The 18,357-nt window shown below is 35.8% G+C and overlaps 1 protein-coding gene across 4 annotated transcripts in view; it reads right to left on the reverse strand.

Moving 5' to 3' along the window:
* Galphao (G protein alpha o subunit) overlaps positions 1-18,357 on the reverse strand; it is a 571,293-nt gene that overhangs the window by 522,690 nt on the left and 30,246 nt on the right. For 2 of the 4 annotated variants that reach the window (XM_069831370.1, XM_069831368.1), the window contains exon 1: positions 8,850-9,350. The exons of the other annotated variants lie outside the window; for them this stretch is intronic. In XM_069831370.1, the coding sequence (XP_069687471.1) occupies positions 8,850-8,967 (118 nt within the window). In that variant the 5' untranslated portion in view covers positions 8,968-9,350. Of the gene's footprint in view, positions 1-8,849; positions 9,351-18,357 lie in introns of those variants that run through there. 4 annotated transcript variants of the gene reach the window in all.

The following is an 18,357-nucleotide window of genomic DNA, read 5'->3' on the forward strand; positions in this document are numbered from 1 at the left end:
GTTCTCCCCTTATTTGAGTTGACCTCTCAATTTACAACCTATAAAAGAAATACTGATTATAAATTTTATCTTAACTCAAATTTTCCTTACTATGTTCCTTTATATCACAAGATTAACATTTACTTCCATGAATTCGCACGTATGTTCAGTATTGTCCAATGCATGATTATTGTGACTATTACACTTTTACTACGTCATACTACTTTTGACCAATAAAACGGTACGAAAGGACGTCTTTCAACCAATCATAGTTGCTTAGCGCACAATTTTATTGCGTCCCTAGCATTTGTTTAATTTTATCGCGTCCCTAGCATTTGTTTATTTTTATCACTACCCTAGCATTTGTTTCTTTGTTTGCCAACATTTCAAACTGCACTGGTCTGGACGTCAAAAAAATAGAAAATTACAAACCACTCCAGTCGATGCACAGCACTTTCAAATATGACTCGCATTGGCATTCAAGAACAAGAATTAATAAAGATCACTGGTCATAGCTATGCATCTTCCCTGAAATCCTATTTACACTTAAATTAAGATCACCATTCGGAAATCCTGAATAAGTTGAGGGATACACCATGTAGGCTACATCAACGAGTTCACTTCTTTTACGCACACGTCCAATATAACATTAACTGAACCACCAACCACTAAAACATTCAAATTTGAAAATTATACTTTCAATAATTGTTTCTTTCAAAATTATTCATGTTTATTTTTTATTTCATCATCCTTAATTAAAAGGTTTCTTGTTTATTTCATCATCCCTGATCAAAACTTTTCTAACACTTGTTTATATTATTTAGGTTATGTTATAGCTTCTGTTATATGATATTAGGGATAGTCACGTATCAGAGATTGTTTAATAATAAGATTTATTAAACATCATCTGTCAAGTGACGTTGATTACAGGGATCCGGATAATTGAAGTGGAATGCATATGTTTTAATAAAAATGAAACTGAATCAACAAAGCCTTCTTGGCTAGTAACCGTCCACAGAGTTCAATTAAGATTCCATAGTTGGCACAACTGATAACAAGAAAACAGCTAATCATAACACATTACTGCCATCTAGCGTAATATCTGTAATGTTGAGATGGTACAATAATACATTTGAAGACAGTTGTATTTTCGTAAGTAAATATTTTATTGGATTGGAGTATTTCGTTACTTCTAATCTTTATATACTTTCTTCTAATCGTGTAATAGTCAATTAAATCCCACTCGAGTTTTGATTTTCTCTAGAAAAATCAAAACCGCTAGTGAGATTACCGTTGATAAAACACTCGACCTTGCTTAATTTACCAATACATCACTAGGACACAAACAGGATCAGAACAGAATCTAACCTTGTCAATTTAACATGATTTCTTTCCGTTATTTCTGGAGCTGCTATACGTATCCGTGGTCGTCCTCTATCATCAACCGGTGATACGTTCTCTTTCGTAATATTACGTTTACAAAATACTTAATTACAGCCGCTAAATTCACTGATATTTATAAAAATTACAAGGCACATGCAAGATCTGGTGGATCATGAGACTTTTGACAGAAACCGGGAAGTTTGTCGCCTGTTTACACAAGCATCATGTAAGAAATGTGACAAATTAACCTCTGAATCGTGTTCTACGCAGATAACCACATGGAAATACAGAGTGTATCTAAATTGGTGTCAAATATTTCGGGGACGTGTTCTTAACATCAAAACAATTTAAAAAGTTAATAAGAACATGGGTCTGAAAACCATTCGTTAGGGAGTTATTAAAGGATTTGTCCCTTCATTGACCGCTGATTGTTTGGTGGTTTTTTGTTTGTTTGTATTTTGTAGAGCAAAGATTTCAGAAGAAAATGCAATCTGTGAGTGAACAGAACGAAATGATTTGCATCATTTAATTGATGATGTGCTTCTGGACGTCATCCAACGAATGTGTTTTAACAAGATGCTGCTTCAGCTCATTTCAGCCTGATAGTTCGTAATTTTTTTAATGGTCGATTTCCCCAAAGATGTATTGGCTGAAGGGGATTCAGTGCATGGCCTGCTCGATCGCCTGATTTGAATCCAATGGATTTCTTCGTCTGGGGACATTTAAAGTCCCTGGTTTATGCGACTCCTGTACTTAATGTTGATATTCTGAGAGCGTATCCAAATGGATTTCACGAAATACGAAACACTCCAGGAATTTTCAACAGAGTACGCCAGATCATGTAACGCAGGTTTAGGAGATACATCGAATCAGGAGGAAGCCACTTCGAGCAATTTTTGTAACATTAAATTTTGTCTTGTAACTCTGAAATAAATCATTTTGAGACCAATGTTCATATGAACCTTTTGTAATGTTTTTGTGTTACGAACACATCCCCGAAATATTTGACACAAATTTAGATACACCCTGTATAACGGTATCTCAATTTTGCATTTTTGGAGCATGTGAGTTATGACTCTAACCGACTCATGTATTTAATTTTATGGCTGAAACTGCGTCTACGAAATCATTACAAAAATAAAAGGCCTAAGAAATAAAGCAAATGAGTTAGTGAAATGAATTTGACAGTTATTTGGAGAGGAGTAGGTCGAAAAGCCAAACCCTTTCTTTGACATGGCTTCTGTCTGGGTTATTTAATTCACCTCAAAATCTGGAAGCGAACATCACACGTGAGAGCAGACGACGATGGAATCCATGCATGACTCACGCTCCTCAACACTGCTTGACATAGTGCAGCTACATACATAAGCGGCTCTTGCGTCATAGCGATATCTCTTTTTACTTCCTGCGATACCCAGTTGGGGCACATGGCCGTAATTGAGCCGAAAGACGTCTCAAATAGGATGCAAATAAAAGTAGTCAATCTTAAATATTTTTATGCTCTACCATGCCGAAATGTAGTAATTATACACCTGGTAGCAGCCCTTTAATGGACCTCATTAAAGTACACCTATTCATTAAAGTTCAGGTTATTCCACCAATCAGAACATATCATTGTAGAAATATGAAAGCGCAAGTATCGATTTCACCAATTGCACAATAAATAACCTACATTTGAAATAAAGTCAGTTCTGTTACTATAATTAGCGTTAATTGTAGATAATATTCAAATAAATTCAATTTGTCATCTCGTTTTTCAATGTCGAATTCAATTTCAAGGTTATATTACTCTCTAGATTATATCAAGGTCGTCGAAATTTGTTTCTCGGAAAAAATCAATACTTTCGCGTCTGCGCACATCTCACAATTTATGAGGTAGGCTATTGCACAAGGTCAGTTCCGCACCTCAATCACACAACAATAACATGAATACTTATGAATAATTTCAAGTTAGAAATATGGTCGAGCATAAAAAGTCGTATGAAACTTGCCTATAATGGTAATTAAGACGCGAGTATGTTTATGAAACGAGCGCAAGCAAGTTTCATAATTTTCATACGAGCGGCATAATGTACTAAAGTATACGCGTTCATATCAATTAATTCTGCTTCGAATCATTTTCACGTTTTTAGCACTGTTTAATCTAAGCCCATATTTCTATTTTTTCTTCAGCAAAACGTACGGTCGGATTTCTGAAACTTTGTGGACTTCACAACGTCTGGCATACACCAAAAAACAGCCCAAAATACCACAAAGCAATTTGGTATTTAACGTCAAGAATTGAATCAAAGTCTTGCGCTTGCATGAAGGCCTATATCGGTACTTCCCTGGAAATTATTTATAATGTGGTCATTTTATCAACAGGAAGACTATGCACAAATATTCCACTGTGCGTCTGAAGGAGAGCATCCCACTTAGCGGAACAGAATCGAACAGAATTTCTGTTTACAATGTACAGGGACATCATTTTATTTTTACTTCAATTTTTATTGTACCTGAGATTTTAATGCACTTCGCTCCCACCCCTTCTACTAATGAAGTTCCAATCGTCCTCCACACAGAACCAAGGTCGCTTATGCAGTCAAAGTCGCCTTACGGTCATAGTAAACAGTATTGAGTTACTGAGTATAGTACGTTCCAGAAATATGGTTGCGTTTTGCAGTGAAGAAAGAGTTTTCAATATTGAATCATATTTTCGCACAGATATTGTGCGTCCGTTTTCTTACGTTGCATCTCGGTTTCCCCCACCTGCTTCTGCTCGCCCTCTGTAAAAGCTAATGGGTGGGCTGTCTTAGCTCTTTTCTGGAAACATTTTCTGTTCGGAATTGGACGTCTACGTAATATTGTACAACTATTTAAAATAACTTAAATAAAAGGGCCTCGTTAAGTAATTAACCGTCTCGTGATTTCCCCCCTTTCTACGATCCTGAGACATAACCACTTGGACGGAAAGTAGATAGTACGTCTGAGTAATTTTATATGTGCGGGTCGGCAGAAGTGAAGATTGAATTTACAATATGTGAGGTACGTACTCTTTTATAGAGTAGGTACAGAAATATTTCAACATGAGTTACTGGTACGAAGGACGAAACTGGTAATTGGAATTAGGTACAATAGGCTACAGTGCGATAATATGGACATAAGAACTAAAGCCTGTATCGAAATGAACAGCCATCATTTTCAAAATGTGTTTAAATATTCATATTATGATTATTTTTCAATTTAAATTCACTCTCTATATTGTACGCTAATGTGCTGTAGACAGTATAAGTTAATATACACTGCATAATAAATACTGTACGTCCGCATGGATAGCTCAGTTCGTGGGTAAAAACACTTATTGTTAATACTGTACTGTATTTTAATTACAGAAAAACCTCATGAAAATTATCAAACTCAAAATCGTGACATTTCCTAGTTTACTAGTGAACTACTTTTCTTCCTTCCTATACCTAGTAAAGTGATTAGTTTGTATTTTACGCCAGTATCATCAAACTCCGGTCGTGGAAGGAGGACAATACGAAATATACAGACACATAAAGACACGTGCACAACACACCATGAACGCATAACTAAATTTTAGAGCGCACACCCTATTTGTCACAACACTACCAATCATAAACGCATCCCCACCAAGGCATCAAAAAGAAGAAACTGGAAACAAGCATAGGACCTCAATAGAAATCTGAAGATGACGGATATCAAGGCGAAACTAGTCATTAACTAAGATAAAATACCATAACAGTGTCAATTAACACATGAAAGTTGTTTATATAATAAATTATATGACCTTGTCTTACGCTGAGTTGAAACCCGCGAAAGTGCCAAACACGCGGCGTTAAGGACACACCAACCACAACTACAGGAACATAGAAACAGGCATGGAAATCCTACATGATGAGTCGGAAAGTTAGAAATTGAACATACTATTATCTGTGCATTTCGAACTGACGGCTCAAGGTCAAGCAATGGACTGCATTTGCCACGTGCGCTTACCCCAATCCTATACCATTCTCCTCAACTGAAGTCAGCTGGGACAGCCGGAATTAGCAGTGCTTCAATTCACAGCTTTCAGTTCAGTGACTCGTGCGTAGTTTGTACTTTTGTACGTTTGTACGTGACCTTGATCCGCCAGTTCGAAATGCACAGATAAATAGAACAATTCGAAATATACAGGCATACAAAAACACATGCACAACACAACACACAACCAAATTTCAGAATGTACATCCTATTTGACAAAACACTGCCGATCATAAACGTACTACCTCCAAGGTACCAAAAAGAAGAAACCGGAAACAAACACAGGACCTCGCCAGAAATCTGAAGACGACGGGTATCAAGGCGAAACTGTCATTAAACAAGGTAAAATATTGTCTCAATTAACACATGAAAGTTGTTAAAATTAAATTATGGTTTATTTAACGACAACTGCAGAGGTTATATCAGCGTCGCCGAAGTGCCGGAATTTTGTCCCGCAGGAGTTCTTTTACATGCCAGTAAATGAAGGTTGTTTATGTATGTTTATGATCGTCTCACGCTGAGTTGAAACCCGCGACAGTGGCTAAGACTTCAAAACCATACCGACCACAACTACAGCAATATACAGGTGTTTCCGGACTGGTGTTACAAACTTTCAGGGATGATGGGGAAAGGTACATGTATCAATTTGAGATAAGGAACCATGGTCCGGAATGACCGAGCGAAAGTTATAAGCAAAAATAGTTGTGTGAAAATGGAATTGTGATTTCGCATCACGTGCCCTCCTTTCCTTAACCTTTAGAACAGTCGTGGAAATATGGTATGGGCCGGGTGTCTCCTACGTGGGTACTTGTACGGATACAATCTGAGCTTGTGTACTGTTCCCATTGGATCATCCGTATTCGAAAATCAGGTCTGCTTATTCCGCTCTCGTGTACTCCTCCATTTCACTAGGACTGATCGACTGGACACTGCAACTTGTACACATACACTGCTGTCTACATATCAGGACCGACCATGTCCGTTACACATTACGCCAGCCGTGGCGAAAATGTGACTCACGAGCACATTGTGGCTCGCAATGATAGCTATGCATTTCTTTGGTTCCTACCTTCCCCAACCCCCACCCTCTCACTCACTGGAGTCAAAATCCGTTCCATTTGTATTTGTCTCTGACCTGAGAGTGGGGTATCGTCGAAATGTCTCTCTCGAAACCATGTACCGTACCTCTACAAAAACGAAAGTTTCAAGTAGGATGGGAGGACGCATTTTTTTGCTGCCAATGTGATGAGAATATTAAATATATGATTTGTTCACAAGTAGGCTATTACGAGGAAAACGGTTGTATAACATAAAACTGCATTATACTACATGTCACTCATGAAACATTAAAAGGTAAATTATTATTATCATCATCATCATCATCATCATCATCATCATCATCATCATCATCATCATCATCTCTGTACGTCGATCCTTTCAGCAGATGTACGAATAATGCGGTTAGCTCTTCAATTTAAACTCACAGATTTACAATGTGATGTTAAATGAAAGCTAGATGTAAGGAGTTGACAAATGTTGAACTTTTCAAATCTTTGCCAAAAAATAAATGTCCGAAGCTTCGTTTTTCGCTTGCTCTGTTGAAGCCATGTTCGCTACAACTTACGTTTGTGAAAAATTATTTTCAACAATTAAAATAGTAAAAACCAAATTTAGATCACGACTGACAGACAAATACCTTCGTGATCAACTACGACTGGCAGTAAGTGACATAATTCCTGATTTTGAAACTCTGTCGCAGAGACATTCTGAAGACAGTTAATTTTAGGTTGTGATAATGTGGCCCATGTTTTCTTATTCATTTCTTTCTTCGCTACACGTACTAAACATTAGTTTGTAACCTTATATTGTACAAAATTGTATTTAAGTGCTTGACGTAAGGAAAATGAAAATCCGTTAATAAGTCAGACGTTGCTTCACTTCCCCTTCGGGTGTCCGCCTGCCTCCATAGCTGCTATGCACGTTACAGGTTACACAGTGGCTCGGCGCACTATCACATTTTCGCCACGGCTGCATTACGCTATCTTTATTGCTTTAGTGTAGTTTCCTGTTCCCATCCCTCATAGAGCGCACTGAACGGAATACTGTAGGTAGACAACGTAAACAACGTCAGATGAATACAGTATGTGTAAGATATACAGATAAACACACATAAATAAGGTGTACAGAGAAATAAAATTATTTCATTTCCACACTATTTTTGCTTGTAACTTTCGACTCGGTCATTTCCGGACCAGGGTTCCTTATCTCAAATTGATACATGTGCCCTTCCTCATCATCCCTGAAAGTTTGTAACACTAGCCCGGAAACACCCTGTAGAAACAGACATGAGCAGGAATGCCAGAAACTGAACACTAGATGGCGAAAATGTAATCGTGCGCCGAGCCACTGTGTAACCTGCGACGTGCATAGCACCTATGTCACTTACTGCCAGTCGTAGTTGATCACGAAGGTATTTGTCTGTCAGTCGTGATCTAAATTTGGTTTTTACTATTTTAATTGTTGAAAATAAATTTTCACAAACGTAAGTTGTAGTGAACATGGCTTCAACAGAGCAAGCGAAAGAACGAAGCTTCGGATATTTACTTTTTGACAAAGATTTCAAAGTTCAACATTATCAAGTCCTTCCATCTAGCTTTCATTTGACATCACATAGTAAATCAGTGAGTTCAAATTGAAGAGCTAACTGCATTATTCGTACATCTGCTGAAAAAGGGTCGACGTACAGAGATGAAGATGATGATGATGATGATGATGATGATAAAAATAACACTTAACCTTTTAATGTTTCATCAGTAACATGTAGTATAATGCCGTTTTATGTTATACAACCGTTTTCCTCGTAATACTTGTGAATAAATCATACATTTAATATTCTCATCATATTGACAGCAAAAAAAAAAAAAAAAAAAATGCGTCCTCCCATCCGACTTGGAACTTTCGTATATGGTTTCGAGAGAGACATATGCCACTCGCAGGTCAGAGACAAATACAAATGGAACGGAGTTTGACTCCAGTAAGTGAGAGGGTGGGGGTTGGCTGAGGTTAGAAGCACTGCGAGCCACAATGTCTCGCGAGTCACGTTCTCGCCACGGCTGCACTAGAACAATATGAACTATACAAAACACATGCACAACACATCAACACAGAACCAAATTTCAGAACGCACACTCTATGTGACACAATACCATCAACCATAAATGCAGCCCTTCCAAGGCATCAAAAAGAAGAAACCGGAAACAAGCACAGGACTTCACTAGAAATCTAAAGATCGATATCAAGCTGAAACTAGTAATTAAGTAAGGTAAAATACCGCAATAGTTTAATTAACATAGGAAAGTTGTTTATATTATAGCCTATATCTTGGAGTAAGCAGAGTTGGAACCACGCGGCTTCAAGGCCACGCCGTGCGTTTTCCTATTCTGAAGACCACGAGCAACACTCACCCAATAGTAGGAGTTTTATGTCTTTGGCGGCCTGTAATCCATCCTCTTTGAGATTCTTCTCTATCTGCTTGCTCCGTAGCAGCGCGGCACGCTCCTCCGCGGAGTGCCCGCAGCCCATCCTGCGTCCTACCTCCTTGACGAACGTGACGCCGGCTATGTTGGTCCTCGGGTTCGAAACAGACACTCCCCCACCTGATCACGTAGAGCCACAGAGGATCCCGACTTCCCCTGTGACGCAACAAAGTAAAGCTACTGGACGGTAACTTTACGAGCTGGCAGCTGTGAGGGGCGAAGATTGATCGCTCCAGATTTCACTCGCAGGCGCACAACTCCAAGACACACGATAAAAACTTACGATCCTTGAACCGAGATTCAACGACTGCCTTCGCAACGCGAACTCGGAGAACTTGCGGCGTATTTGTTTATGATGGCCGGACGAACTGGCTGACCGCTAGGGCTAGACGGTCCCTCCGGTCGCACGCTTTCTCTCAGAGACTCGATCAAAATGAAGCTCCACTCGTTTCTGACTTCAGCGGCGCCCGCTATGCGCGCGCGCAGTTTTCGCTCTCGGCTCCCGAACACAACACGCTCTAGATCACCGATCTAGAAAAAATTAACTTTTTTTTCTCCCATATTTTCAAAGGGCCGATAACATCAGAGACAAGCAACCGCACTAATCCGAGTTAGCATACCCGACATATGTGACGAATTACGTACAAAGACACTACAGAGGGGACGTGGAAAGGAGCTCTAAAAATATTTGACTTTATAACTTATTATCTATATATGTTTATTAATCACAGCGATTTCACTGTATCCCTAATATACTGGCGAAAACATTGCACGCTACCGAAAACAAATACAGCTAAAAGGATTATAGACTAATTATAAATACATATCATTTTAGACACAACAATTTTAACATGTTAACACCTGAATATATTGATACTACTACATCTGCTCTGCACAAAGATCTGGTACATTAAATTTAATTGTTCCATGCAATATTGGTAAAAATACACAATAACATACTCTAACGCAGCTAACAGAATAATGAAGACAAATTATAAATACATAACATCATTTTAGACCAAACAATTTTGACGTGTTAACATCTAAATATATTGATACTACCACATCTACTCTGGACAAAGATCTAGTACCTTAAATTTCATTATTCCACGTAATATTGGTAAAACTACATAATAACATACTTTAATGCAGCTAACAGAATAATGAAGACAAATTATAAATTCATAACATCATTTCAGACAACAATTTTGACATTTTAACACCTGAATATACTGATACTACTACATCTGCTCTGGACAAAGATCTGGTACATTTAATTTCATTATTCCACGCAATATTGGTAAAACTACGCAATAACATACTTTAATGCAGCTAACAGAATAATGAAGACAAATTATAAATGCATAACATCATTTTAGACAACAATTTTGACATTTTAACACCTGAATATATTGATACTACTACATCTGCTCTGGACAAAGACCTGGTACATTAAATTTCATTATTCCATGCAATATTGGTAAAAATACACAATAACACACTTTAATGCAGCTAACAGAATAATGAAGACAAATTATAAATGCATAACATCATTTTAGACAACAATTTTGACATTTTAACACCTGAATATATTGATACTGCTACAGCTGCTCTGGACAAAGATCTGGTACATTTAATTTCATTATTCCACGCAATATTGGTAAAAATACACAATAACACACATTAATGCAGCTAACAGAATAATGAAGACAAATTATAAATGCATAACATCATTTCAGACAACAATTTTGACATTTTAACACCTGAATATACTCATACTACCACATCTGCTCTGGCAAAGATCTAGTACATTAAATTTCATTATTCCGCCCAATATTGATAAATCTACACAATAACATACTTTAATGCAGCTAACAGAATAATGAAGACAAATTATAAATACATAACATCATTTTAGACAACAATTTTGACATTTTAACACCTGAATATATTGATACTACTACATTTGCTCTGGACAAAGATCTGGTACATTTAATTTCATTATTCCACGCAATATTGGCAAAAATACACAATAACATACTTTAATGCAGCTAACAGAATAATGAGGACAAATTATAAATGCATAACATCATTTCAGACAACAATTTTGACATTTTAACACCTGAATATACTCATACTACCACATCTGCTCTGGCAAAGATCTAGTACATTAAATTTCATTATTCCGCCCAATATTGATAAAACTACACAATAACATACTTTAATGCAGCTAACAGAATAATGAAGACAAATTATAAATACATAACATCATTTTAGACAACAATTTTGACATTTTAACACCTGAATATATTGATACTGCTACATCTGCTCTGGACAAAGATCTGGTACATTTAATTTCATTATTCCACGCAATATTGGCAAAAATAAACAATAACATACTTTAATGCGCCTAATAGAATAATGAAGACAAATTATAAATACATAACATCATTTTAGACAACAGTTTTGACATTTTAACACCTGAATATATTGATACTACCACATCTGCTCTGCACAAAGATCTGTTACATTATTTTCATTATTCCACGCAATATTGGTAAAACTACGCAATAACATACTTTAATGCAGCTAACAGAATAATGAAGACAAATTATAAATGCATAACATCATTTTAGACAACAATTTTGACATTTTAACACCTGAATATATTGATACTACTACATCTGCTCTGCACAAAGATCTGTTACATTTAATTTCATTATTCCACGTAATATTGGTAAAACTACGCAATAACATACTTTAATGCGGCTAACAGAATAATGAAGACAAATTATAAATGCATAACATCATTTTAGACAACAATTTTGGCATTTTAACATCTAAATAAGCCACAGGCGTGGCTCAGTCGGTGAAGGCGCTTGCCTGCCGGTCTGAAGTTGCGCTCGGGCGCGGGTTCGATCCCGCTTGGACTGATTACCTGGTTGGATTTTTTCCGAGGTTTTCCCCAATCGTAAGGTGAATGCCAGGTAATTATGGCGAATCCTCGGCCTCATCTCGCCAAATACCATCTCGCTATCACCAAACTCATTCACGCTAAATAATCTCGTAGTTGATACAGCGTCGTTAAATAACCAACTTAAAAAAAAACATAAATATATTGATACTACTTCATCTGCTCTGGACAAAGATCTGGTACATTAAATTTTATTAATCTACGCAATATTGGTAAAAATACACAATAACATATTCTAATGCAGCTAAAAGGATGATGATAAATGATAAATAAGTGACGTCATTACAGATAATTCCTGGTTGAGTTTCAGAAAATACCTTATTACCTTAATTCTGCAGGTTAAATAAAACCATTATTATTATTATTATTATTATTATTATTATTATTATTATTATTATTATTATTATTTTGAAGGTTGAATACCTGAATATATTGATACTGTAACACCTGTTTTCGACAAGATCTATAAAATTAAACAAATATATTAAACAAATCTAGCTTTCAGGTATAGCTCCCTGTGAAGCTGTATTTGAATAATTTCAAGGAAAAAATAGTTTCGGGCCGGGTATCGAACCCGGGACCTCTGGCTAAACGCACCAATGCTCTCCCGACTCAGCTATCCAGGAATTCTACCAGAAACAGACCCAATTTTTTCCTTTATCTCCACATATCGCAAAGTGGGCTAAAAACCGTCAAGCATCCAAAAGTGAGTGCAAACAAACTGTGTGTGACTTAAATTGTGGTTTTCTGTTAATGTTAAAACCACAATTAAAGGCACACGGAGTTTGTGTGTACTCACTGTTGGATGCTTGACGGTTTGTCAGCGCACTTTGAGGTATGTGGAGATAAAGGGAAAAATTGGGTCGGTGTCGGGTAGAGTTCCTAGGTAGCTTAGTCGGGAGAGCATTGGTGCGTTTAGCCAAAGGTCCCAGGTTCGATACCCGGCCTCGGAACAATTTTTCCCTTGAAATTATTCAAATGTATTAAACTTCACTATTTAATGCAATGTTGGTAAAAAACCACGACATTCAACTTGACTACATAAATTTACAGTAAAACTGATGCTGATGTTTAGTTAAAAACCTGAGTGTTAAGAAAGATCGGCGAAAAACAATTCTTGGACTAAGAGAAGTCACATGTAGAGATCAAATCTTAAATCAAAAAGACAATGAAATACCAATGTAACAGATGTACTAAAAAGTATGAAACACTTTCCGAAAAGTAAAAATATCATAAAAATTGTGTTAGATTAATTCTTGAGTCTATAGAAACCCGATCCTACTTATCTAGAATGAGTATGAAGCTCATACAATATATACCTTCGCGCTTTGTGGCTAATTATACTCCATGTGGTTAATACATAAAATAACTGATTTAAATTCAGGTAATAATAGTCTAAGTTTAAAGTTCTTTGTCGGTACTCTCATTTCTCCTATCATAGTTATACTTATGTTTTATCGTCATTCATCATACTCCTTTTCTTCTCTTGTATTACAGCAATTTGACTGTAGCCTTGACCTCCTTTAAAAAAGCTGACCATTCGCTTCCAATGCCTTCTGTCTTCTTAATCTCTGTTTTAGCAAGACCTTCCTGAAAAACTTCCAACCATCGTAATTTAGGTCTTCAAAATCTCCTTTTGTCACCTGCATTTTCGGTTCTCGATTACTGTCCATTCTGATAAAGGACGTAAATTAGCATGTGCAACTGATTTCAGATGTACATTACACATTTATTTTATAGCTAATAAAAGTAGATAGCAGTTTCGTTTCATACTCGAATTATACCCATTTTCTCTAAAGATTATCTTCACAAGAAGTGCCCGAAATGACCACTTTGCATATTCATGTAAGTCTGCAAACCACTTATTCATATTTTCCTTTAGAAACACCAAGGTATTTGTAGGTTTCCGGAAAACCTTGTTGAATACGTTGATGACGTATCTAAGTTAGAGAAGGATGTCCTGTTTTCTTACATCCGCTGATAATAATATGAAGATTTTCAGTTCGGGAAGCAAGCAGATCATACAATAGGATCTTGAGGTATCGGTATTTTAGAAACCGGCCAAGGTAATAGTTTCTATAGCTATTCGCCTGAAATTTGAAGGATCAATACATACATCACATACGAAACATAACCTCAAGCGGTATTTCTTCCAACAGCATATTCAATAATGTGCTTAGAAACTGAATGAAGGTTCTCTTTGTAATCTCTCATCGAGGACACAACGTATTAAATTATTGCCTATTATTCCTACCCTACATTTACACTGAAATTGTTTTTGATGTTTCGATTATATAAGTAACACCATTATTACACCCAGAACTTCTAACATGCAACCCACTAACATATAACAAGAAAATTAGAAATATGTTAATGTCTTCAATTTGATTAAATAAATTTGTAGCCTATGTGTATGAATTAATCAGCCTATTGTATTCTATAATTTCGGAATGTATATTTTTCATAAATTGTTCTACTTTATTCACGTACAATATTATTCTTCTCTATGTTAATATTATATTATATAATTTCATTGCAGCTGTAATTTTAATTTTAGTTCCTATTTTATTTTATTTCCTGTATTTCTCTTATATTAATATATGATATTATATTATATATTATATTATATTATATTATATTATATTATATTATATTATATTATATTATATTATATTATATTATATTATATTATATAATTTCACTGTACCTATAATTTTAATTTTAGTTTCTATTTTATTTTATTTTCTATATTCCTCTTGTAGCTATAATTTTAATTTTAGTTCTATTTTATTTTATTTTCTATATTCCTCTTATATTAAAATATTATATTATATAATTTCACTGTAGCTGTAATTTTAATTTTAGTTCCTATTTTATTTTACTTTCTATATTCCTCTTATATTAATAATATATCTGAACTGCGACCTAACACGAGTGCTGCTCATTCGGTCCTCTAATTTTGTTAATATTATTGTACCTTCTTTTTATATTGATTATATTATTTTATTTCTATTCATATTTTATACAAAAAATTATATTACATTACATTACATATTATATTAGAGTAAGGGAGGGGATTGTCGGATAGGCCTGGTAATGTCGGATGACATATTTCTTGTCCATCGAATGGTGCAATCTGTCTGATGTGAAAATAATGCATTACGTTCGCTACAAGTAGACGAACATCTGCATTTTTTTATTGGGTTATTTTACGACGCTGTATCAACATCTAGGTTATATAGCGTCTGAATGAAATGAAGGTGACAATGCCGGTGAAATGAGTCCGGGGTCCAGCACCGAAAGTTACTCAGCATTTGCTCATATTGGGTTGAGGGAAACCCCTGAAAAAACCTCAACCAAGTAACTTGCCCCGACCGGGATTCGAACCTGGGCCACCTGCTTTCGCGGCCAGACGCGCTGACCGTTACTCCACAGGTGTGGACTACAACATCTGCATGAATAGCCATTACTGTTGAGTGCTGCACTGTGTGTGAATAGCGTGTTTTCAGCGTGTCTGGGGGGGGGGACATTTGAGGGTAAGTAATGTGATTTATTAGTTACAAGTTATTGTTATATTTACACAACCTGGTATGCACTGTTTGATATACCATAGATAAGGCTTCTTAATTCTCTAATTGCAGAAATGCTATCGAGACAAAATGTTTCATGCAGCTGGTTTGTTTTACTGCTTGTGAAGAGTCGGCCAATGTCGGATACTAGCCGAGGGCAATGTCGGATAGTATCCGACATTAGCGGCTGCCTTTCAATGCTGCTCGCTACATAAAAGCTGCCTTAAACCCATTTATATGTTTTCTATAAAAAACCACTACATTTTTACTCATGGGTATTTTAATTAATATAAGTAATTAATTTTCTAATTAATCGAATATTATGAAGTAACGAATTGTTTCTCCTTGTGATATTTTTAGATGCCTAAAGTAAAAGAAAAAAAAAAGAGATTCAGTCTAAAAAATGAAAGTCTGAAGATACGGTAAATGCCATTGTCGCAGTACGGGAGAAAAGAATGGGCTATCTGGCTGCTTCCAAAAGATTCAATGTACCTCGATCAACATTATTTGATTATGTACGGTCCAATTCTGAGCCTACCAAAGCTGTTAAATCGAGACTTGGACGAAAACCAACACTCCCAGCTTCACTTGAAGAGAAGCTAGTTGACTATGTGTTAATATTATGGAGAGAAAATATTTTGGATGTACTAGAAATTATGTTAAAACGCTTGCATATCAGTTGGCTAAACAGAACAATATTCCTAATCAGTTTTCCATTGTGAAAGAGGTTGCTGGCAAAGACTGGTTCAAACGCTTCATGCAAAGACATACGGTAATCAGAAATTATCACTACGTGCACTGACTGGTACATCTGTTGCCAGAGCCAAGGGCTTCAATAGGGAAAGCGTTAACAAATTCTTTGACCTTTATGAAGAAGCCATAGACGCCAATAATTATCCACCATTACGTATATTTAACGTAGATGAAACGGGTTTAACTGTAGTCCAGAATAAACTGCCCAAAATCATTGCGTTGAAAGGCAAAAGACAAGTAAGGTCATTGACAGCTGCTGAGAGGGGTTCCTTAATAACAACAGTAATGTCAATGAGTAGTCCAAGTGGGATATTTATTCCTCCACTTATCATATTTCCACGAAAGAACTTCAATCATCTTTTGGCAAGAGGAGCTCCCCCAGGATCCATTTTCAGGTGTCAGCAGTCCGGGTGGATCAGTTCTGAAGTTTTTCTGGACTGGTTTGACCATTTTGTTTCTGCTACAAAACCATCAGAATCGGACCCAGTTCTCCTCATCTTGGATGGCCACTTTAGCCACACAAGAAATCTTGAGCTTATAAACCGTGCCCGGGAATGTCATGTCACCATTATTTGCTTACCACCACATACTACTCACAAGCTTCAACCCCTCGACAAAACCTTCATGGGACCATTCAAACATTACTACGGCGAAGAAATCAGGCTCTGGCAACTGCAAAACAACCGTGCAGTAACGCATTATGAAGTTTCTGAGCTAATTGGTAAGGCATATTTGAAGCCTCAGACAGGTGAAATAGCTCTGAAAGGTTTCAAGGCTACGGGGTTATATCCTGTAAACAGAAACATTTTTCAGGATATTGATTTTGAAGCAGCCGAAGAAGAGGAAGAAAACATCCAAGGCTTACAATCTGCCGAACCAAGCACTATAGTCGAACTTTCTCCTACTGCACTCACAACATCCAATAACCATGTCTCTGTATCCCTAAGTGCCATTTCCTCCAACACAAGCCACCTGAATTCCTCTTCATCTGATTATGTATATACAGTGATCAATTTGTGTGTGATTTTTGTTAGAAACTGATGGAAACATTAGAAAACACTATTGTCACAGTTTCTGATATGCAATATATTATTTTAAATGCATTATCATACCTCTTACATAATAATGTCTAATGTATCCGACATTAGCTTCCCATTCTCTCGGTGATGATATTATTTCTGTTTTGTCTTTGCAAGTTATACAGCAAATACATTTTTGTAAATTACCTAATACTTATGTACAATTTGCAGGTACCCCAAGAGGTTATTATAATACTAAGTAATTCCAGTTCTAACTTTTTTCAATTACCTTTATTTTGAAACATCAAAATGGTATCCGACAATACCCTCCCTTACTCTATATTATATTATATTATATTATATTATATTATATTATATTATATTATATTATATTATATTATATTATATTATATTATATTATATTATATTATATGGTAATTCAGTAATTAAAAATAATACAGTCTTTATATTGTTGTAATTATATTCTGTATTCTATATATTTAAATAATTGAACAATAAATAATAAATTATATTCAGCAAAGTGACGAGTGCTATGAAAATTGACCATTTTGTCTCTGATACATCCAACTTAATTGTAAATAATACGATGGATAGAAAATGCTTGTCGTCAGTACATATGTAGGGTATGAGCCAAGTAGGCCTACAATAAATCTGTTTTTGTACAAAAGGTTCACCAAGTCCCTAGAACCGTTGAATTTAAGGACATGGCTGTTGCTGTCACAAAACTTCCCACATAGTCATGTTTAAGACTTCTATTGTTGTCATTCTCCGAGTACTTTCATTATCATTTGCTTCGATATGAAAAGAAATAGTTTTGGTATTAATTCGTTTATCAGTACTTTTTTAGTTTATATATATTTATTAAAAACGGAGAAAGCAAGGGTTAAAGTTAAGTGAATACCATAGTTTAATGAAGATTGATTTGTCATTTAGTTTTAATGTGTATACTTTATATTACTTGCTATATGTTTCTATTGAATTATGGTAATAACTTAATTTTAACCCTTGTTTTCTACGATTTAATTAAATGGCGCTTGGCCCACTACGGTTCTGAACCCTTCATATCTTAATCTTATCTATCATTTGCTATCTTCTTCTGC

This window comes from Periplaneta americana, chromosome 7, assembly GCF_040183065.1.
Source record: "Periplaneta americana isolate PAMFEO1 chromosome 7, P.americana_PAMFEO1_priV1, whole genome shotgun sequence".
Lineage (NCBI taxonomy): Eukaryota > Metazoa > Arthropoda > Insecta > Blattodea > Blattidae > Periplaneta > Periplaneta americana.